We start from the raw sequence: 21,458 nt of genomic DNA on the forward strand, positions 1-21,458 counted from the left end.
GTAGCTGTTGATAATATCTAATCTAGGACTCCTCATGACAGCTTCTCCAGTGGCTTGGGAACCCACAGCCAGCCCTCCTATCAACTGTTCACCTCCCTGTTGGTCAGAGACACCTTGTGGCCAATTTCAGCTGTGTAGCTGTGCCCACCAAAGGCTTTACTTGACACAGGCAATGGTGATGTGTCGCTCTCCAGCCAGGTGTTCTTCCCGGCAAGCCTGTGTGACTTTCTCCTGCATGCCTGCACTCGTTTCTTTCCCTGCCCCCTCTCCTGGGCTTGGTCAAGGCTACTTGCAGCAAACAAAAGCAGGATATTGGCAATGGAAAGGAGACGTGTTCTGGTGCTCCCATGCCCTGCGGCACACATACCATTGCAAGGGTGTAACAGGGCCCAGGCCTGCGTTGGGTGCAAATACATCTACACCAGCTTTTCTCCATTGTAGATAGGAGAAGGGCAGGACCTGGTGACAACAAGCCACAGAACTCTTGTGCTCCCACCTGGACCACTGGTTCTTGCCTTTCCCACCATTGTTAGTTTGGAAACATTTGCTAAGGACATACTCTGCCAGGTTCTTTTCTAGGTGCTAAGTCTACTAAGAGTAAATAGGACACTGTTTCTGTCCTCAGGGAGCTCACCAATCTAGCAAAGGAAAAAGACATGTATCCAGGAGCTATAAGTTACAAGGTGGGAGGCAAGAAGCAGGCCCTGCTTCTAGTGCTGGCCCTCCGCTAGGCACCTCACGGGCATGCAGAGCTGCATTTAATCCTCACTACTACCCTGAAAATAAAACATTTCCACTTCACAAATGAGAAATGACGCAACTGTCACAGGATCACTTAGGTGGTAAGTGGCGGTTGGCAGTGCTGAGATTTGAACCTTAAAAACATAGGTATGCAGGGGCCTCCCCGGTGGCTCAGCGGTTGAGCGCTGGGTTGCGAAGCTGCCCGCAGCCTCTGCAGCACTGGTTCGATCCCCGGCTGCTCCCCGGCCACCAGAGGAGGGTCCCACATGGCGCGCAGACCTCTCCTGCCGCCCGCTGCTCCCCTCAGCAGTGTACTTCGGTCCTTCTGCCTGCTCTGCTCCCCGCTCTGGCTCTGGTGAATTCTCTCACCCTCCCGCGCTTCTGACTGTACCCAGTGCTTTTATAAATAAATAAATAAATCTTTTAAAAAAAAAAAAAAAACAGGGCCTCCCCGGTGGCGCAGCGGTTGAGCGCTGGGTTGCGAAGCTGCCCGCGGCCTCTGCGACGCCGGTTCGATCCCCGGCTGCTCCCCGGCCACCGGCGGAGGATCCCACATGGCGCGCAGACCTCTCCTGCCGCCCGCTGCTCCCCTCAGCAGTGTACTTCGGTCCTTCTGCCTGCTCTGCTCCCCGCTCTGGCTCTGGTGAATTCTCTCACCCTCCCGCGCTTCTGACTGTACCCAGTGCATGTATAAACAAAACAAACAAACAAACAAAATAAATAAATAAAACATGCCTCTATAAAAAAAAAAATAAAAAATAAAAAAAAAAAAAACATAGGTATGCATAGGGTTGAAGGGACCTAGGGTGTAGTCTTTTACAGGTGGGGAAACAACTCAGAGAGGAAAAGGGGCTTCTTCAAGGGCAAGTAACTCCCAAGAACTTGAACCCAGATCTCTGCCCTCCCCACAATTCAGAGTTCACATAACACGCCTTTTACATTAAGAGGAGTTTGAGGGTCTTCCTGGTGGTGCAAGGGGTTAAGACACAATTTATGAAGCTCTCTGCAGTGCTGCAGCACCAGTTCCATCCCCAGCCAGGGAGCTACCCACATGGCACAGCAGACTGACTCACCCGCTGCTCCCCTCAGCAGTGTATTTCAGTCAATCTGCCTGTTGTTGCCCACTCTGACTCTGGTGAATATACTCACCCCCACACTTTTGGCCTGTACCCCAGTTCTTGTATACCTAAATAAATAAATCTTTAAAAAAAAAAAAAAAGAGTTTGAGCTGTATACCCAGAACAGGGTTTCCCCTCCAGCTCTCCTATAATTTATGGTTCTCACTGTGCCGTTCTAAGCATGTCATATCCATGTTCTTCACACCAATCAGTGCTCAAGACCTTGAAGTTCAACAGTCATAGGACAGGTTGAAAGTGTTGCAGGGTGGGAATGGCTGAGGGAAGGCGCCATCAGTGTTTGTTAAGCACCTAAGAGAAGTAGACACCCCATAAAAAGGGATTTTCTGGTCTTGCTTCTTTGGCCCTCCCTTGCCCAGTTGCTTTCCACACCTGCTTCCACTCATTTCTTTCTCCAGTGCTCAAAAGTTGTAGGATTCTTTGTGGCCTCTCACCTTGCTTTGTTAATTAAACTTTGTTTGGATTTTTGTTGTTCAGATTTTCTTTTCCCTGATTCATTATAAGCTCTTGAAAGGTAGGGCAGGAGTGCCTCTCTGCAGTGCCTAGCAAGTTACTACAGTAACACACTTGTCTTGCCCTTCCCAGTTTGCTTAAGGCTTTTCTCATACATTAATTTAGTCTTCTCAGTGGCTCTTTATTGTGGGATGCTATTAGCCACATTTTGTCAATGAGGAAGAACTACTGAGAGAAGTCATCCAAAGCTATCCAGCTAGTGACAGTAAGTAGTCAATAACACGAGCTACCATTATTGTCCTCATCTTTAATAGCAGTTAATAGTTACTGAGTTCCTGTTGTACGAGGGCTTTTATATAAACTGTACTTTAAAACATCTTACTTCATTTTCACAGTAGTCCACTTTATTGGATTGGAGAAGAAAAGTCACTTGCCCAAGATGACATAACCAGTAAGTGGTTGGGTCAGGATTCAGACCAGGAGGCAGCTGTACCTTGCCTCTCAGAAGCAAGAATGGGCCAGTATTGGTGGTATGAGACATTGACAAGAACAGGGAGTCTGTTAACTGGGGGGGAAAAAAAGGAGGCAGGGCCTCCCTGGTGGCACAAGGGTTAAGATGTATCCTATGGGGCTATCAGCAGCCACTGCAGCATGAGTTCGATCCCCAGCCAGGGAGCAACCCACATGGCATAGCAGACCTCTCCTGACTCGCCAGCTGCTCCCCTCAGCAGTGTATTTCAGTCACTCTGCCTGTTCTGTTCTCCACTCTGTCTCTGGTGAATCCTCTCACCTTCCCGTGCATCTGGCCTGTACTCCAGTTCTTGTATGCATAAATAAATAAAACTTTAAAAAAAAAAAAAAGGAGGCATAGGCTCAGCAGGCCAGGGATCCCTTAGCTCTGGGTGCTAGGAAGCTCAGAAATGGTAAGCTTGTCTGCACTCACAGTGAGAACATACCTGACCTAAGAGGTGGGGCTTTATGACCAGACGGCTGGAGGAGGAAGCAGCTGTAGATCTAATATGTACATCTTGTATGGAGTTTTGGTTTTTATCTCCCTTGTGTTTTATTTTGAAAAATTAAAAGAACAGTTCAAAGAATACCCATGTGTACCTTCAATAAACTAAGCACTTGTTAACTGTACAATCTGTGCTGTGCTCTGTGCTCACACATACATATAATGCATTTATTTTTGCTAAGCTATTTAAAAGTGATTTGCAGCTATGTTGACTTTTGCTTTAATTGCTTTAATGTATTTCTAAGAATTCTTCCATATAACCAAAGTATCGTTATTGCATCTAGGAAAATTGACAGTAACTCACAATATAATATATAATCCAAACTTAAATTTCCTCATTTGTTCCAAAAATGTCACTCATGACTATTTTCTTTTTCAATCCAGAATCTAATCCAAGGTTTATGCGTTGCATTTGTCTTTAGATTTTTTTTTTAATCTCTGTACCCTATTTCCCCCATAATATTAACTTTTTAGAAAAGTCTAGACCATGATTCTATAGGAGGGCCTGTATTCTGGATTCCCCTAATAGTTTCTTTATGCCTAACATTTTTGGCAAGAATGTTACATTAGTAGTGATGTTGGTGATGTGTAGGTTTTGGAGAGTGGAGTTTGGTTCATCAAAATATATCTCTGTAGGGCCTCCCTGGTGGCTCAAACGTTAAGTCTCAGCACTGTGATGCTATTGCCAGCCACAGCAGCACAAGTTCAATCTCCAGCCAGGGAGCTGACCCACATGGCACAGCAGACCTCTTCCTTCTCACTCACTGCTCCCCTCAGCAGTGTATTTTAGTCAGTCTGCCTGTTCTGTTCCCTACTCTGTCTCTGATAAATCCTCTCACCTCCCCTCCACCTCTGGCCTACACCCCAGCCCTTGTATGCATAAATTTTAAAAAATAAGTATTTTTTAAAAATAAAGATATATCTCTGTAAACCAGAGGTTCTTAACTGGGGCTATGAACGGGCTGTCAATCCTTGTCACACAATACCTCATACCTAAATCACATGCACATTTTCTTTGTATGTGCAATTTCCTGGGAGAGGCTTCTTGCCTCTTATCAGATTCTCTAAGGACTTCAAGACCCAAAGAAGTGAAGAAACCCTGGTCTGCCAGCTGAGTCAGGCAATAATACAGAGCTGGTTTCTGAAGTCTTGTTCACTCTGAACTGGCCTCCTTTGGGGAGATAGCAGTAAACTGTACTTTGCCCATCCTGGATTTGGGTCAAAGAATGGTCTCTCCATTTTTGTTGTTAGACCCTGGAGCCAGGGACAGCCCATGTAGTCTGGTTCCAAGGATCCAGGAGAGTTTCTGTTCTTCTCTTACCTTGCAGGTGTTCAGAATGCCAGGAATCCCTCACCAATTGGTACTATGAAAAGGATGGGAAGCTCTACTGCCACAAGGACTACTGGGGGAAGTTTGGGGAGTTCTGCCATGGGTGTTCTCTGCTGATGACAGGGCCCGTCATGGTGAGTGAGTTCCTCTGCTTCTACCCATCTTGTTCAAAGTTCATTGAAAACCCCTCCAGTTCCCCATCATCCAAGGCCTCTCCCTTTAGTCAGTCATTTAACAGACGTTTGTTGCATACGTAGTAAGTGCCAGGTAAGAGTCTTACCTCAACACATAATATTCCAGTGGTTGATGGGTAGATAGGCAGGCAGGCAGGGAGGAGGCACAATACAGTGGGACGAGGAGCTTAAAGAACGTAACAGGTTGAGAGGAAGATATATCATACTGTGTTTAGGGAATCAAAAAGGGAGACCCTGGAATGGATTGGCAGAGAGAGCTCCTACCTACCTCCTCTAGACAAAGAGCTTTAAAACTAGTCACAGACTTGGTAGCCCTGTGTTGCTCCTGCAACTGTGAGCCTTTCTAGTGGGGATTGTTACTTCCAGAGATTTCTTCTCGTGGCTGAGACCAAAACAATTTTTTTGCAGCCTCAGGAATAACAGACACACTCGTTTAACAATTCCTACAGAAACTCTAGGGCAGGGAGTGAAAGGGCAGGTTACTACTAGGGTCTATAGATACTTGACTAGAGGTCATTCACCTACCCCTGCCCTCATTCCAGGAATAAAGGCAACTCACTTCCTTCCTTTGCCCACACTTTTCCCCACCTTGCTCACAGGTGGCTGGAGAGTTCAAATACCACCCAGAATGCTTTGCCTGTATGAGCTGCAAGGTGATCATTGAAGATGGGGATGCATATGCCCTGGTGCAGCACGCCACCCTCTACTGGTAAGACAGTGGCCCTGTGTCCACCCCCACCCCCACCCCCCCCCCGATAAAAGTAGTCAAGGGACAGGTGGCAGCATGGCAGAAAGATAACTGAGGTATCAGAGCATTGGATTCCTATCATAGTAGTGTTCTTAATCAACTCTGTAACCTGTATACAAGATCATTATTTATGCCCTCTGTCCTTACCTACTGTGAGAATAATAATACTCCATCCTTCAGTTTTCCCAGAGGGAGAGAAAGACTAGAAAGGTGTTCTTGGAGAAGAATCCCAGAACATCGAAGACAAAAGCCCTCTATAACTCACTCAGTCCAAAAGTCAGGCCAAATCCCAGAGAGGGGAAGGGGAATAGGGCAAGATTCTCACTTTGAGTTAGAGGCAGAGTGAAGAGAACTCAGACCATCTCACCCCTAGTCCTATCCCTCCTGCAGAGAACCCAGGCTCTTCATTCTGAGTGACCAGCTGGATACATGCAAATACAGTGGTAGTGGGACTGTCAGTACTGTTGTGTGGAGCCACATGGCCCAGTGGTTGCTGGGGGCTTCCTGGTGGAACTTCAGGATCTTAGTACCCTTTGTGCTTCTCTCACCAGTGGGAAGTGCCACAATGAGGTGGTACTCGCACCCATGTTTGAGAGACTCTCCACGGAGTCTGTTCAAGACCAGCTACCCTACTCCGTCACGCTCATCTCAATGCCGGCCACCATGGAGGGCAGGCGGGGCTTCTCTGTGTCTGTGGAGAGTGCTTGCTCCAACTATGCCACCACTGTGCAAGTAAAAGAGTAAGTATTTCGGGCCTCCCTGGTGGTGCAAGGTGTTAAGTCTTAGCACTATGAAGCTAACTGCAGCCACTGCAGCACTGATTCGATCCCCGGCCAGGGAGGTGACCCACATGGAACAGCAGACCTCTCCTGTCTTGCCTACTGCTCCCCTCAGCAGTGATTTCAGTAGATCTGCCTGTTCTGCTCCCCACTCTGTCTTTGGTGAATCCTTTCACCCACCCCTGCATCTCTGGCCTACACCCCAGTTCTCATGTGCATAAATAAATCTTCAAAAAAAAAAAAAAGAGGCCTCCCCGGTGGCGCAGCGGTTGAGCGCTGGGCTGCGAAGCTGCCCGCAGCCTCTGCAGCGCCAGCTGGTTCGATCCCCGGCCACCGGCGAGGTTCCCACATGGCCACATGGCGCGCAGACCTCTCCTGCCACCCGCTGCTCCCCTCAGCAGTGTGCTTTGTCACTCTCTCTGTTCTGCTCTCTGTTCTGCTCCCCGCTCTGGCTCTGGTGAATTCTCTCACTCTCCTGCGCCTCTGACTGTACCCAGTGCTTGTATAAATAAATAAATAAAAATCTCAAAAAAAAAAAAATAAACTTCAAGAACCCTGGAACTCTTTTTTTTTTTTTTTTTAAAGATTTATTTATTTATTTATATAAGCACTGGGTACAATCAGAAGCGCGGGAGGGTGAGAGAATTCACCAGAGACAGAGTGGAGAGCAGAGCAGGCAGACTGATAAAGTACACTGCTGAGGAAAGCAGTGGGCAGCAGGAGAGGTCTGCGTGCCATGTGGGACCCTCACCGGTGGCCGGGGATCGAACCGGCGCTGCAGAGACTGCGGGCAGCTTTGCAGCCCAGCTCTCAACCACTGCGCCACTAGGGGAGGCCCAAGCCTAGAACTCTTGAGCAGAGTCCATGGATGGGTCTCAAGGGACTCTGGACTCCACATCTTATGCAGCGCTACCTTCAATCTCATCTCTCTTTCTCATCTCCTCTCTTTCTCCTGGAACTCACTGTGCTGTCATCATACTTGGCACATACTTGGCACAAACTGCCCTGTCTGCCTAGGCGCTTTCCACCAGACTCGCTCTTCTTTCACAAGTCAAGTTTCAGATCATGTTTGCTCTTTGAAATTATCTGACGTGACTGTATGTACTAGTTTATATGTACTAGTTCCCTCTGGAACATAGTCTTATTTTTTTTTTTTTTATAAATTTTATTGTTATATTCCCCATACAATTGCAGCCCCCCCATTCTGACCCCAATCCCTCCCCTCCCGCCCCCGCCCCCCTAAAAGTGTCTCTGGTTCATAGTTTTTTGTTGATTTTGATTTTCACTTTCTTATAGTTATTCATTTTCCTGGTCCCTTATTTAAGTTTTCTAGATTCCTGCTATGAGTGAGACCATCCGGTATTTTTCTTTTTCTTTTTGGCTTATTTCGCTGAGCATGATCCCTTCCAGCGCCATCCATGTTGCTGCAAATTGCATGTGTTTATCTTTTTTGAATGCTGAGTAATATTCCATGGTATATATGTACCACATCTTCTTGATCCAGTCATCTATTTTTGGGCATTTGGGTTGTTTCCAAAGCTTAGCTATTGTAAACAGTGCTGCTATAAACATAGGGGTGCAGGTGTTCTTTGGAATTGATGTTTCTGTGTCCTTTGGGTAAATACCTAGGAGTGGAATTGCTGGATCATATGGAAGCTCTATGTTTAGTAGGTCCAGAAATCTCCACACAGCTTTCCACAGTGGTTGGACCAGTTTGCACTCCCACCAACAGTGCAGAAGAGTGGAACTTAGTCTTATTCAGTACTGCATGCGGTCTTCCAGGTTAACTGGAAGACTGCATATAGCAGGTGTTCATTGATTATTATTTTGTTGGCTGAGTGAATCAAGGAGGAGAAAATAGAGTCCATGACTGAGAAGTTAATTAATCCATCCTAGGTCCAGGCCAAGTGGGCCTGGGTGGGGAAAGAATCTGTGTCCTTGTAATGCCAGTAATGAAGCACCTGTGGCCCCCAAGCCTGTAAATAGTGAGAATGTGCCTGCTTTGTGCTGGGGACTGGGCAGTGTGAGTGAGTTGCTAGGGCAGGGGAGCTCAGGAAGGGAGAGCTGCTCTAAAGCCTCATTAGATGAATGGCGCTATAGGGGAGGGAGCTGTGTTCAGGGCAGGGCCATAGGACTCTGTGGTTGTGTCTGGTGTAGATTGTAGTCATTGTAGGTTGAGAGTAGCCAAAGAGTAGGCTAATCCAAGTCATGGAGGGCCTGAATTATCAAGACCCAGCAGGTCAATTGAGGGGTTTAAACAATAGGGTGCCCAGATTAGCATTGTAGGAGGATCACAGGTGTGGAGGTTTGATGGAAAGGGGCAAGCCTAGAAGTGCAGAGCCCGGGTGGAAGAGCCGGGTAAGAAATGTGTGTTGGTATGTTGATGGGGAGAAAGCAGCATTCTCCAAGATGGTGAGGACGGGGGAGCAGTGAGGAAACTCCAGATGGGGAGGGTAATGTTCATCAGCATTGGGTGAGTGGTACTGCCCTATGCTGAGAGGGGGCACCCTGAAAAGAGTGTTGCCTTTCCCTGTAATTGGCCTGGGTTCTGGGGGACCTTGCAGGGCTTAGTACCAGGATATGTCTAAACAAAATTAGACACATTTTCAGGATGCCTTTACCTTACCTCTCCTCTCATCTGGCCTAGGGTCAACCGGATGCACATCAGTCCCAACAACCGGAATGCCATCCACCCTGGAGACCGCATCCTAGAGATCAACGGGATCCCAGTCCGCACACTTCGTGTGGAGGAGGTACGCTGTGGGTGCAGCCTCTCTTAAGGGGGTGGAACATGGGCTAGATCCTCTGGGAGATCTGGCTATGGCTTTTACCTCTCCCCACACCAGCCTTTTTTTTTGTCTCACCACTGAGCCTGTGATCCCTGTTGACCTGTGTCAGCCTGGGCATGTTCCCAAGGCAGCAGGAATGGCCTGACAAATGGAAGTGCTGTCAGGATGCCAGACAGAGGGCACCATGGGGCTACTGGCAGTCGGAGGCCACCATTAGCCAAGTTGAGCCTTGTCCACACTGTCCTTCAATCATCTGGGCTGACAGTGGGTGGCCTGGGTGGAGCAGCCTGTGGGAGCCATCCTTATGCTGCTCTTGACCACAGGTAGAGGATGCAATTAGCCAGACCAGCCAGACGCTTCAGGTCTTGATTGAACATGACCCCATCTCTCAACATCTGGACCAGTTGCGGCTGGGTGCTCGACTCTCTCCCCATATGCAGAATGCTGGACATTCCCACACCCTCAGCACCCTGGACACCAAGGAAAATCTGGAAGGGACGCTGAGGAGACGCTCACTAAGGTGCCACCTCCCACTCTGGCTCTGTTCTTTCCCATGACTATCCTTCAAATGAGGCAGAACTGACTTTCCGAGGCCAGCAGTCAGGAAGGGCGCCATCTGGCCAGGGACTGGCTACGAGGATTGTGCTGACCCAGCCACCCCACCCCTGCCTCCCATGGAATCACATTTCATAGCCAGGACCTATGCATGATCTGCTCCAGCTGGCTGCCAGGTTTCCTTAGAAACCAGAGGATCGCCCTCTGTCCACTGAAACTCCTAAGCTATACAGGAAGCAGCAATGCTGGCCCTGAAGGGCAGCATGTCCTGTGGGGAAGTGTGGGGCTCAAAGGTTGGAGTAGGGGCACAGATAGTAAGTATACACAAGGATGTTGAAAAGTATAAAGCAAGAGACTAATACAGCTGTTGCAGGTTTGAGGGATCAATAACTGAAACCTCAAAGTTGTCCAGATTCATGGGGAGGAAGCAGTGGCCCTGGGTGCAGGCGTCAGGCAGGGACGCTGAAAGAACAGGAGTCCAGAACACTGGATCTTGGGGGCAGACATGTCCCTACCATCCCGTCGACTTGAGCTCCCTCCCTTTACCAATCACTTCATCTTTCTGAGCCACTGTTTCTGTATCCATTAAGTAGTGTTGCAAGATAGAAGTGGCTTTCTCACCAATTATGTAAAAATTCCACATGGCAAAGGATGCAAAGTAGTGACTGGCATAGGGTCAGCACTCAGAAAATGTGAGGTGTTGTTAATATTGCTAAGAGTCAGATTCTTATCCACCTTCCTGATCAAACAGAGAATCAGGCAGGGCCCTCTCGGTTGGTGTCTGTTGGAAACAGCCCCTGCCACAGATTGCTCCCATCAATCCTGACTGCCCTGCTGGCCATCATCACAAGCCAGCTGGTAGAGAAGGTCAGGGAACACAAGCCTAGAGGGAAGTTGTAGGGTTGGCTAGAAAGCTGCTCAGGTATTTGAAGGGCCATCTTGAAGGAGAGGGGGCAGCTCACCTTCTGTGCTGCATTTGGAGCAGGGGTGGGGGGTGGTTGGGAGAAGAGCAGAAGGGGCTCGCAAGCCTGAGGGCAGTCCTTCCGGGGTAGTCCATGTGAAACAGTAGCATGCCCCGGACAGAAGATTGCAGGGTTGCAGTTTACCTGCGGTGCTGGGAATTTTTTTTTTTTTAAGATTTATTTTTTTTTAATTCATACATAAAAGAACTGGAGTGTAGGGCAGATGTGAGAGGATTCACCAGAGAGAGTGGGGAGCAGAACAGGTGGATCTACTAAACTACACTGCTGAGGGGAGCAGTGGGCAAGATAGGAGAGGTCTGCTGTGCCATGTGGGTCAGCTCCCTGGCCAGGCATCAAATTCATGCCACAGTGACTGGCGATAGCTTGGTAAGCACTGAGATTTAACTCCTGTGCCACCAGGGAGGCCTGGTGCTGAGAATTTAGCCGGCTTGTCCCTTCCTTAGTCACAGTAACAGTTATCAACCAGTACTATTACTGACTGCTTTAAAAATGTACACATACTGGCTTTAATGCTATAAAAGTCATATATGCCTATTATTTTTTTTTTAATAGAGGCATTTTATTTATTTATTTGTTTGTTTGTTTTGTTTATACATGCACTGGGTACAGTCAGAAGCGCGGGAGGGTGAGAGAATTCACCAGAGAGCCAGAGCGGGGAGCAGAGCAGGCAGAAGGACCGAAGTACACTGCTGAGGGGAGCAGCGGGCGGCAGGAGAGGTCTGCGCGCCATGTGGGACCCTCCTCCGGTGGCCGGGGAGCAGCCGGGGATCGAACTGGCGCTGCGGAGGCCGCGGGCAGCCTCGCAACCCAGCGCTCAACCGTTGCGCCACCGGGGAGGCCCCATGCCTGTTATTTTTAAATTTAGGAAATATGACAGGTACAAAGATGTGGAACCTATCTGAATCCCATTTGTCATTTTTTAGATGGTGCTACACTGTCATTCCAACCCAGTTATTAACCTTGATTCAAGCAGACATGGAAGGTGGTAGATGACCATCACAGTGCTGTAATATATTGACCATGATAAGCTAATAGAATTTAGTCAGTTTTTCCAGGTAGGAAGTACTTAGAGTCCCCCATCTTGACTGTGTTTATTATGCTTAAATAAACTGCTAATGTCTGTAGGCCCAAAATGGCACCTCTGTCTGATGTAATAGTCTGCCTCCCTCCATCATAGCATCTGCATTACAGGCGTTGGAATGGACCGGTATCACTGAGGTTCCTACCTTCGGGGTTTCCTAGCAGATCTCTGACGATTTACCCTCTCCCTACCCCTTTTTTTTCCCGTCATCAGGCGCAGTAACAGTATCTCCAAGTCCCCTGGCCCCAGTTCCCCAAAGGAGCCACTGCTGCTCAGCCGTGACATCAGTCGCTCAGAATCCCTCCGCTGTTCCAGCAGCTATTCACAGCAGATCTTCCGGCCATGTGACCTGATCCATGGAGAGGTCCTGGGGAAGGGCTTCTTTGGGCAAGCCATCAAGGTGAGCGCGGGCAGTAGTCGCTCTGTCCCTGCCCCTAGCACTCATCCACCTTATTTCAAGTAGTTCGTATCCCATGACCTCACTCCTATGGGACACCAGGCCTTCTTTGTGGCTGCAGGTAATGGTGCAGGGACTGCTCCCCCACCCTCCCAGGCCACCTAAGGGCAGCTTTGCTGTTAAAGTGAGACCTGAATTGGGATGAGCTGTGCCTTTGTCGGTGGGTGCCTCCCACCTCCACGCAGTGGTTTTTTTAAGGCACCCAGAGAATTCAGTGCTGGGTGTGCTGCAGGGAGCATATGGGGGAGTGGCTCCTGCCTCCCTGATGAATAGGCCTGGGGACTAACCTCTGTCTCTTTCTCTCCTCCTCCTCTGCTGAGAGCTGGGAGGGGGGGTCAGGTAAGCCATGTGTCTCAGCTTGCGGGGCAGTGGGGCTGGAGAGCTCACCCCACCCCATCCAGCACCCTGGTGCATGTCTGTGGCACTGACCCTTCTACCCCAAGACCTGTGTTCACCCAGTGAAGTCACTCCTGTGTCAGATGACCAGTGCCCCTGCTTGGCTTGGCACCATCCCCTCCTACCTTCTCCACTTCCCTTTTCTGGATTCTTGCCTCTCTTCTGTGCATGCCCAGCTCCAGGGAGGAAGATATGCTTTCCCTCTGAGTCCCCTGTTGCCCTGTGCTATACGTCTTCGACACATGACTCAGTCAGTCTAATCTGGCTCAGGGTGTCCTCCAAAGGATGGAATGGTCAGTTGTAGATTTTCACAAACGTCTCCCAGAACTGCTTCTGGTTTCTGCACCTGTAATAGTTGCCCTCCCTGTAGGTGACACACAAAGCCACAGGCAAAGTTATGGTCATGAAGGAGTTAATTCGATGTGACGAAGAGACACAGAAGGCCTTTCTGACTGAGGTAAGAAGGGGGTCACGGGAGCTAGGAGTCTAATGTCACTCAGGAAGAGGGAAAACCTTACTTAATAATGGTTTCAAGAGGAAACTTAGTTTGGAATCGCTGTCTTGAAGGCTGAGTAGAAAAGAGCACTAAGGGAATGTCCTTGTTCCCTAAATTACTGCATAATTATTCAGTGTACACTTGCTAAAAACAGCATGAGCTAGATATAAGGGAAACAACAAATGCAGTGTGGTTCAGAAGAGCTAACAGATTTTGGGGATAAGAACAAGCCATTGTAATGCAACTAGATGCTGTAATCACCCCCTGAACACCCTGCTTACAGAGCCTGGAACGGGGCCTCCCAGAGAACTGATATCCCTTGAGCATTTACAGTTTTCAAATTGCCTCCCAAATTGCTCCATTATTTCAGGTAGATATACCTGTGTTCCAGGTGCTACCCACCCCCGCTTTTGTTTCACTCTTGGGCCCTCCTATTCCAGTGCCCTCACCTCATGTAATTCTTGGAAAGGCGGGAGCCCAAGGATGAGGCCTGAAAGGCCATCTCCATCCATGTGGAGGTGTTCTTCCCCCTCACCCTGACCTTAGTGCCCTTGCCATTTCACCTGATGTAGGAAATGAAGGTAACATATGTCCAGCTGACTCCCTGAAGGGACGGGGAAAGGAAGACACAGTGAGAAATAACCACTTCCCTCCTCGGCTTCCCCTACCCTCAGGTGAAGGTGATGCGAAGCCTGGACCACCCCAATGTGCTCAAGTTCATTGGTGTGCTGTATAAGGACAAGAGACTGAACCTGCTGACAGAGTACATTGAGGGGGGCACGCTAAAAGACTTTCTGCGCAGTGTGGTAAGCACACTGCCCCTCCAGTTTCCAAAAGCCTTAAGGGTCATCGGTGGGACACCTATGTCATCACTGTCCTAGAACCATGGAAGCCAGAGAGGCTCACTGCTTTGTCTACAAAGGGTGGTGCTGGGTGGGACTAGGCATCAGCAGGGAGGGGTGACTGGCAAACCATGTTGACCCATGGGACCAGGACCACAAGTGATAGGGGGCTCAACAAACGTCTGATGAGTACTCCCTCATCCTGCAGGATCCATTTCCCTGGCAGCAGAAGGTCAGGTTTGCAAAAGGCATCGCTTCTGGAATGGTGAGTCCTGTCAACAACCCTGCCAGCAGAAGGGGATGTCAGGAGAGCTGTGAGAATTGTGGCAGACACTGGAAGACAGATACCCATACTGGGCAGTTTGTGTGAGCTGGGCCATTCACCAACTACTTATTGAGCTTTCTGTGCTAGTGAAAATGTCCCCAGCTCACTGTTCTCAGTTACAGCCCTACTCTCAAAGAATTTCAACTCTTGAAGGGCAAGAAGGGCATGGACAAAGCATGCTAGAGAAGCAAAGTAGCACAAAGTGGCAAGGCCTTGCTATCTCAGAGATAGCCAATGCTGAGAGCTCTTGGAACCAGCAGAGAACCTTAGTACCTAGTGTTGTAGAGCAACCCCGATACAAAACGGGGTGCCTGACTGTGTATGGGATTAACTCAGGACATTACTTCCCCCTAACACTAGGATGTCAGAGAAATGGGAAATGAGTTGTAGTTGAGCCCCAAGTGGTGGATCAGAATTGGTCCTGAGAAGTCCCAAGGCTGAGATAACAGTAGCAAAGACCTGGAAGGAGAGGAGAGGAAATGAACTATTTTCCCTGGGAAAGAATGATACCAATCATAGCGGTAATGGCAGTGGTGATCGCTGAGTGCTGTCGGTATGCCAGTCCCCAAACTGAGGGACTAGCATGCATATGTGTGTTTATTCCTCACAACTCTGGTTTCCAGATGAGAATTGAGGATGGAACAGACAGAGCTAGGTTCTTGGACTAGTCAGTCTGAGCTTTAAGCCCACAGTTTCAGCCACTGCTCTTCCTGTGGGGTCCCTAAAGACAACATTAGTCTGGGGACAAGGTCAGATTGCCGTGATCTAAGTAAAATTGGTAGAGGGACTGGAAGCAGGACTCAGCTTAGTTGGGGGCTTTCGGGAGAGAGCAGTCAGGGCTTAGAACAACCACAGTCTTGGTTGGGGTCAGTGACCAAAAGGATGGGCTGGAGGTAGCAGCAGGGAGAATGAGGGAACTGGGGTAACCTTTGACTTTCTGTTGGTATCGGTACATGAGAGTGGCATCAGGAGGCAGGGCCCCTGGAATCCAGGTTGGGTACTGAAGCTGGGTAGGGACGGCCTGGGAAAAGAGCAGGTTCTGTGCCCCCAATTCTGGAGTCATGTCTGGTTACATTAGTAGCCACAGGCCTCAACTCATGCTTCTTTTCCAGGCCTATTTGCATTCTATGTGCATCATCCATCGGGATCTGAACTCTCACAACTGCCTCATCAAGCTGGTATGTCCTGTTGCACTTGGCCCTCCACTTGCCTTCCTTGTCAGAGGAGACTGACTCTTCCTTCCTGCTGCAGACCAGCGCTATCACCCAGGAGCTCCTATCTTGACCTTCCTGCGGCCTCTGATTTTCTCCTCTGTCTTCCAGGAGTTCCTGGACACATGCAAGCAGTTCCACCTCCTCCCAGGGCAACCTTTAAAACCCTTTACTTAAAAGGGACTTCAGAAATACCTTACTGTATAAGGAGCCCTGTCGCTTTACCTGGTTTTGCCCATGATGGTTCCGTAAAGCAGCTCTCCGTGGTTTTATAGCTGTGCTACTGGCTGCCTCAGCCTGAGGCCCCAGAACTAGTAAATTTAAAATGACTGGTTTGGGGCCAGCATTCCTTTCATTGCTTCTGGGCTCTGGTTGTTACAATGTTATTCCTCCTGTTGACTTGCAATCTGGCTTCCTGGGTGTCCCACTGTCTACACCCTCTAAATCCACACCAAACAATTCTAATCTCTTTTTCACTTGACTGCCCTCTAGCTATTTGAAGAGTTTATCTCCTCCAATTCCCCTCATTGCTGGCCTCCACCTTATCTTTCTCTGTCTTATCCTAGTTCTAGCCATAGCCTTAAATCTTTCTGGGAACAAGGTAGGATGGGGAGGGTGTGGGAGGGGAAGGACAGCAAAGAAACTCCCTGTCTGCCCTGAGTTCCATCTTCCAGTTCCCAGAGCCTTACCTTCCAGGCCCCATGGCCTCCGCTGTGCACAGCTATAAGGTCGTTAGAAAACCAATGCCAAACCACAGCTGCCTGGTGGAGCTCTTACTGAGCTTTCTTTTGCTATACACCTCTCCCCTTGATGACGTCTCTTACCTATGCCAGCCCCACCAAATCCTGACCTGTCCCTTGTCCTACCAGGACAAGACTGTAGTGGTGGCAGACTTTGGGCTATCACGGCTCATAGTGGAAGAAAGGAATAAACCAGCAGTGGAGAAGGCCAACACTAAGAAACGCACCTTGCGCAAGAATGACCGTAAGAAGCGCTACACGGTTGTGGGAAACCCTTACTGGATGGCCCCTGAAATGCTGAATGGTGAGTCCTGACACCCTTTAGCAGACATTCTCTCCACAGGGGAGTTGGAAGCCACATCTTGGCAGTAGAACCCTGGGAGCTCCGGGGAGACCTGTGAAGTATAGGGCCAGATACAGAGCTGTGGGCTGAATAATTTTTATCCCTTGCTGGTCTAGACCAGGCTTCATAAACTCTTACCTCCCTGAGCTGGTCAGTGTCCCATCCTGGGCCTTGATTTAGGCCTGACTGTGACTGTTGTTCCCCAAGGATGGCTCAGAGCTCACGCTAACCCACCTTTTAGCCTTTTCGACTTTCTGTGCTGCGAACTGAAGTGTGGTGCCCCCTTGTGGTATCAAAGGGGCATGAGAGGATTCACCAGAGACAGAGTGGGGAGCAGAACAGGCAGATCTACTGAAATACACTGCTAAGGGGAGCATTGGGCGAGACAGGAGAGGTCTGCCTTGCCATGTGGATTGCTCCCTGGCCGGCCAGGGATCGAACTCGTGCTGCAGAGGCTGTGGATTGCTTCATAGTGCGGTGCTTAACCCTTTACACCACCAGGGAGGCCCGATAAAAATATTTTTGGAGTCTGAGCCTTAGAAGTTCAATGATTTGCCCAGAAGCACACAGTTGGCTTTCACTGTACCATATAGTTTCATCCTGGGCAGTATTTTATAAGGACCTACAAGGCAATCCACCCAGGACTGAGGAAAGATGATTTTCAAATGGTGCCTGTCCTGATACCTTTGGGGCATCCCTCTAGCCCTGGTTCTTGACTGTGATCTAAAAATGTGGCCCTAGCCTCAGTACAGAACAGGTAAGGGACCACACCTAATAGCCTGTTCTCCTGTGTTCTCCAAGGAAAGAGCTACGATGAAACAGTGGATGTCTTCTCTTTTGGGATCGTTCTCTGTGAGGTGAGCACCAGCACAGAGGCCAGGCCCTGCCTCAGAACTACACCACCTCTTCCTAGGGACAAGTGCCCACTGAAATCAACACGCAGGAGTAGGGTTGAACAGTTCATAACATACCAGTTGTCACATTAGAGTCTCAAGGGTGCCATGAGAAGAACTGGTCAGGGTGTTTTTAGGTGAGAAAACTAAGGCTAGAAAGGGGTAGTGGCTTGCTCTTAGTCACACAGCCAGTAAAGGGCATGTGAGATTCAGAACTCCAGTGGGAAAGCAAGAGATTGTCCATGTGTCTGTCCATGTAACTCTTGGGCCAGATGTAACCCTTTCCTCTGTTACCCTTTCTCCAGACCCTGGTGGTGCCCTTGCCCTCAGCCCAGCAAGTGGAAATAGCTACACCTGGAAATGCCAGCCCAGTGCTAGGCTCTTGGGGTACAGAGTGAGTCTTAGACTGAGCCTGGGCTCCTAGAGGCAGGAATACATCTGGAAGCACTTGAATACACATATGTTCAAAGGCTTCCATAACCTGCAAAGAAAGTGGTGAGTGATAGAGAGAAAGGGACAGTTGGAATAATGAAGTTTCTTTGTTTGTTTTCTTTTTTTTTTTTTTTTTTTTTTTTTAAGATTTATTTATTTATTTATTTATACAAGCACTGGGTACAGTCAGAAGCGCCGGGGGGGGGGGGGGGGGGGGGGGGGGAGCGGGGGTGAGAGAATTCACCAGAGCCAGAGCGGGGAGCAGAGCAGGCAGAAGGACTGAAGTACACTGCTGAGGGGAGCAGCGGGCGGCAGGAGAGGTCTGCGCACCATGCGGGACCCTCCTCTGGTGGCCGGGGAGCAGCCGGGGACCGAACCTGCGCTGCCGAGGCTGCGGGCAGCTTCGCAACCCAGCACTTAACCGCTGCGCCACCGGGGAGGCCCGTTTGTTTTCTTTTATAGAGAGCTATTGAGTATCTACTATGTATAACACACTAGGCTGGCACCAAAGGGTTTCAGACCTGAATCAGACCCAGCACTTCATGTCACAGAGCCTGATCTCTGGCAGGAGATATAGACACAAGGGGACACAAGCAGGGCAGGGTGGCATATGTGGAAGCTGCTCCTCCAGGTGCCTCCTTTTGCTGCAGTGAGGCCTCTTCTAAACCCTCCTCCGTAGCCAGGCTCTTAGTAAAGAGATAAAGTCTGGATTAGTAATATTTGGAGAGTTGGGGGTGAGGGCAGCCCTAACCTTGGTTTTTACCTCTTCTGCCCATCCTTCCTATCCATGCAACCAGCACTTTCTCCCCCTGCCATATGGCTGCACCTTCCATAGTCCATTCCTGACCAGCATCCTCTCATCTACAGATCATTGGGCAGGTGTATGCAGATCCTGATTGCTTGCCCCGAACACTGGATTTTGGCCTCAATGTGAAGCTTTTCTGGGAAAAGTTTGTCCCCACAGATTGCCCCCCAGCCTTCTTCCCCCTGGCTGCCATCTGCTGCAAACTGGAGCCTGAGAGCAGGTTGGTATCCCGCCCCTTTTCCCACAGGTCTCACTGTCCTGGAATGCTTGCCACAGCCTTAGGCCGTTCCGCAGCCTTTCCTAGACAAAGGGTATAAAAAGCCTTGAGCTCAAGGATGTGGTATACACCATTGCCAACTCAGATGTGCCAGGCAGGGAGCAGGGGAGGGAGATGAGGGCATAGTAATACATGACCAGGATATAACATAGACACTGCTATTAAAAACAATTTTATTTATTCATTCATTCATTCATTTATTTATTTATTTAGATTTATTTATTTATTTATTTATTTATTTATACAAGCACTGGGTACAGTCAGAAGCGCGGGAGGGTGAGAGAATTCACCAGAGCCAAAGCGGGGAGCAGAGCAGGCAGAAGGACCGAAGTACACTGCTGAGGGGAGCAGCGGGCGGCAGAAGAGGTCTGCACGCCATGTGGGACCCTCCTCCCGTGGCCGGGGAGCAGCCGGGGTCGAACGGCGCTGCAGAAGCTGCAGGCAGCTTCGCGACCCAGCAGTAAGCCGCTGTGCCACCGGGGAGGCCCCCAAAACAATTTTAACAGAAGAAAATTCGCCCAAACCTTTACCATTCTTTTTTTAAAGATTTTATTTATTTATTTATACAAGAACCGGGGTACAGGCCAAAGGCACGGGAGGGTGAGAGGATTCATCAGAGAGAGTGGGGAACAGAACAGGCAGACTGATGAAATACACTGCTGAGGGGAGCAGCGGGCGCGACAGGAGAGGTCTGCTACGCCATGTGGGTCACCTTCCTGGCCGGGGATCGAACTCATGCTGCAGTGGCTCTGGATAACTTTATAGTGCTGAGACTTAACACCTTGCACCACCAGGGAGGCCCCCAATTTTCTCCTTTAAAGAAATCTTTTTAAAATTTCCTTTACTCTGCTCAGGTTATAGCTTCCATTATTACCAAAGTAATCACAGTCTTTTCAAGTCTGTGCATTGGAAAACTAGATTCATTGCATTTTTTTTGGTAACAAAAATCATGTTTCTTTTTAAAAAAACAAGTTCAGGCATTACCAATACTTACCAATATATAGCACAAGAAGTATTTATCTTTCATAATCTCCTAATCAACATTCTCCTCACTCCCCAACTCCACTCCCCCCGCTTCATAACCAGTTGGCACATAATCTTTATTTTAAAATGTTTTCCAAAGGTTCATTTTAGAGTTGGGATTGCTGGCGGGAGACTCTATATCGTGTTTATGGGCCAAAGAACCACATACCTTTACCACCACCAGAAAAAGAGTCTGAGGAGATGTAAAGCTATACAGTGTTTGTTTGCTAATATTTCTTCTAAGTTACAGTGTTTGTATTTCATTCATTCCAGAAATATTCACTGAGTGCCCCTACTGTGTGCTACATCCTGTTCTTATTACTTGGCATGCAGCAGCAAACAAAACAAAGGTGCTGGTCCTCAGGGAGCCAGCATTCTGACAGATGACCCCACTAGATAGAATAAATAAACTGTATTGGCTATTAGAAAGTGAGAAATGCTATGGAAAGAGTCAAACCAAGGAAGGAGGACTGTTTAGGGTGCAAGTATCAATTTTAATACTTGGTGGTCTGAGAAAGTGACAAGACATTTAATCAAAAACATGAAGAGAGGGCCTCCCTGGTGGCGCAAGGGGTTAAGACGCAACCTGTGAAGCACTTCGCAGGTTCCGCAGCACGAGTTCGATCCCCGGCCGGCCAGGGAGCAACCCACATGGCGCAACAGACCTCTCCTGTCTCACCCGCTGCTCCCCTCAGCAGTGTACTTCAGTCAGTCTGCCTGTTCTGTTTCCCATTCTGTCTCTGGTGAGTTCTCTCACCCCCTGCATCTCTGGCCTGTACCCCAGCTCTGGTATGCATAAATAAATAAATCTTAAAAAAAAAAAAACATTTATGGGGCCTTCTGGTGGCACAAGAGTTAAGACGCAACCTATGAAGCTATCGCAGCCTCTGCAGCACTAGTTCGATACCCTACCACCTAGGGAGCAACCCACAAGGTGCAGCAGACCTCTCCTGTCTCTCCTGCTGTGCCCCTCAGCAGTGTATTTCAGTCAGTCTGCCTGTTCTATTCCCCACTCTGTCTCTGGTGAATACACACACACACACACCCCGCCACACACACGCACACGCGCACACACACACACACACACACCCGGCCTGTGGCCCCAGCTCTTGTTGCATAAATAAATCTTTACAAAAAAAAAAAAGGCACTTGGTCTGATCCCACCTTTGATGAATGCAATCTCCTCTAAGCTATTCCTTGAGCCAGGCCAGTCTTCTCTAATTTTTACAGTAACCCTATGTAGTAACAGTAACATTACATTATCCCCACTTTCCACAGAGGCAGTACAGGGTTAGGGGGTTTGTTCTCCAGATCAGACAACTAGGAAGTAGCTAAGTCTCAGGCCTGGGTGCCTCCCACCCCCTGCCATGACCCTGCCAAATCTTAACCTTCTTCCAACTCCTTTTCTTTCTAG

General features: G+C 49.0%; 1 protein-coding gene across 7 annotated transcripts in view; it reads left to right on the top strand.

Annotated features, from left to right (window-relative positions):
• LIMK2 (LIM domain kinase 2) overlaps positions 1–21,458 on the top strand; it is a 67,901-nt gene that overhangs the window by 41,136 nt on the left and 5,307 nt on the right. For 5 of the 7 annotated variants that reach the window (XM_054695258.1, XM_037510921.2, XM_037510924.2 and 2 more), the window contains 13 exons: positions 4,674–4,809; positions 5,469–5,578; positions 6,169–6,357; positions 9,044–9,149; positions 9,509–9,705; positions 12,018–12,204; positions 13,028–13,114; positions 13,828–13,959; positions 14,204–14,260; positions 15,433–15,498; positions 16,401–16,575; positions 17,416–17,471; positions 18,807–18,964. In XM_054695258.1, the coding sequence (XP_054551233.1) occupies positions 4,792–4,809; positions 5,469–5,578; positions 6,169–6,357; positions 9,044–9,149; positions 9,509–9,705; positions 12,018–12,204; positions 13,028–13,114; positions 13,828–13,959; positions 14,204–14,260; positions 15,433–15,498; positions 16,401–16,575; positions 17,416–17,471; positions 18,807–18,964 (1,538 nt within the window). In that variant the 5' untranslated portion in view covers positions 4,674–4,791. Of the gene's footprint in view, positions 1–2,725; positions 2,782–4,673; positions 4,810–5,468; positions 5,579–6,168; positions 6,358–9,043; positions 9,150–9,508; positions 9,706–12,017; positions 12,205–13,027; positions 13,115–13,827; positions 13,960–14,203; positions 14,261–15,432; positions 15,499–16,400; positions 16,576–17,415; positions 17,472–18,806; positions 18,965–21,458 lie in introns of all 7 variants that reach the window. The other 2 variants (XM_054695257.1, XM_054695256.1) reach the window with 2 other exon arrangements.

Source organism: Talpa occidentalis, unplaced genomic scaffold, assembly GCF_014898055.3.
Source record: "Talpa occidentalis isolate TD23 unplaced genomic scaffold, MPIMG_talOcc4v2.1 talOcc4.14, whole genome shotgun sequence".
Classification (NCBI taxonomy): domain Eukaryota; kingdom Metazoa; phylum Chordata; class Mammalia; order Eulipotyphla; family Talpidae; genus Talpa; species Talpa occidentalis.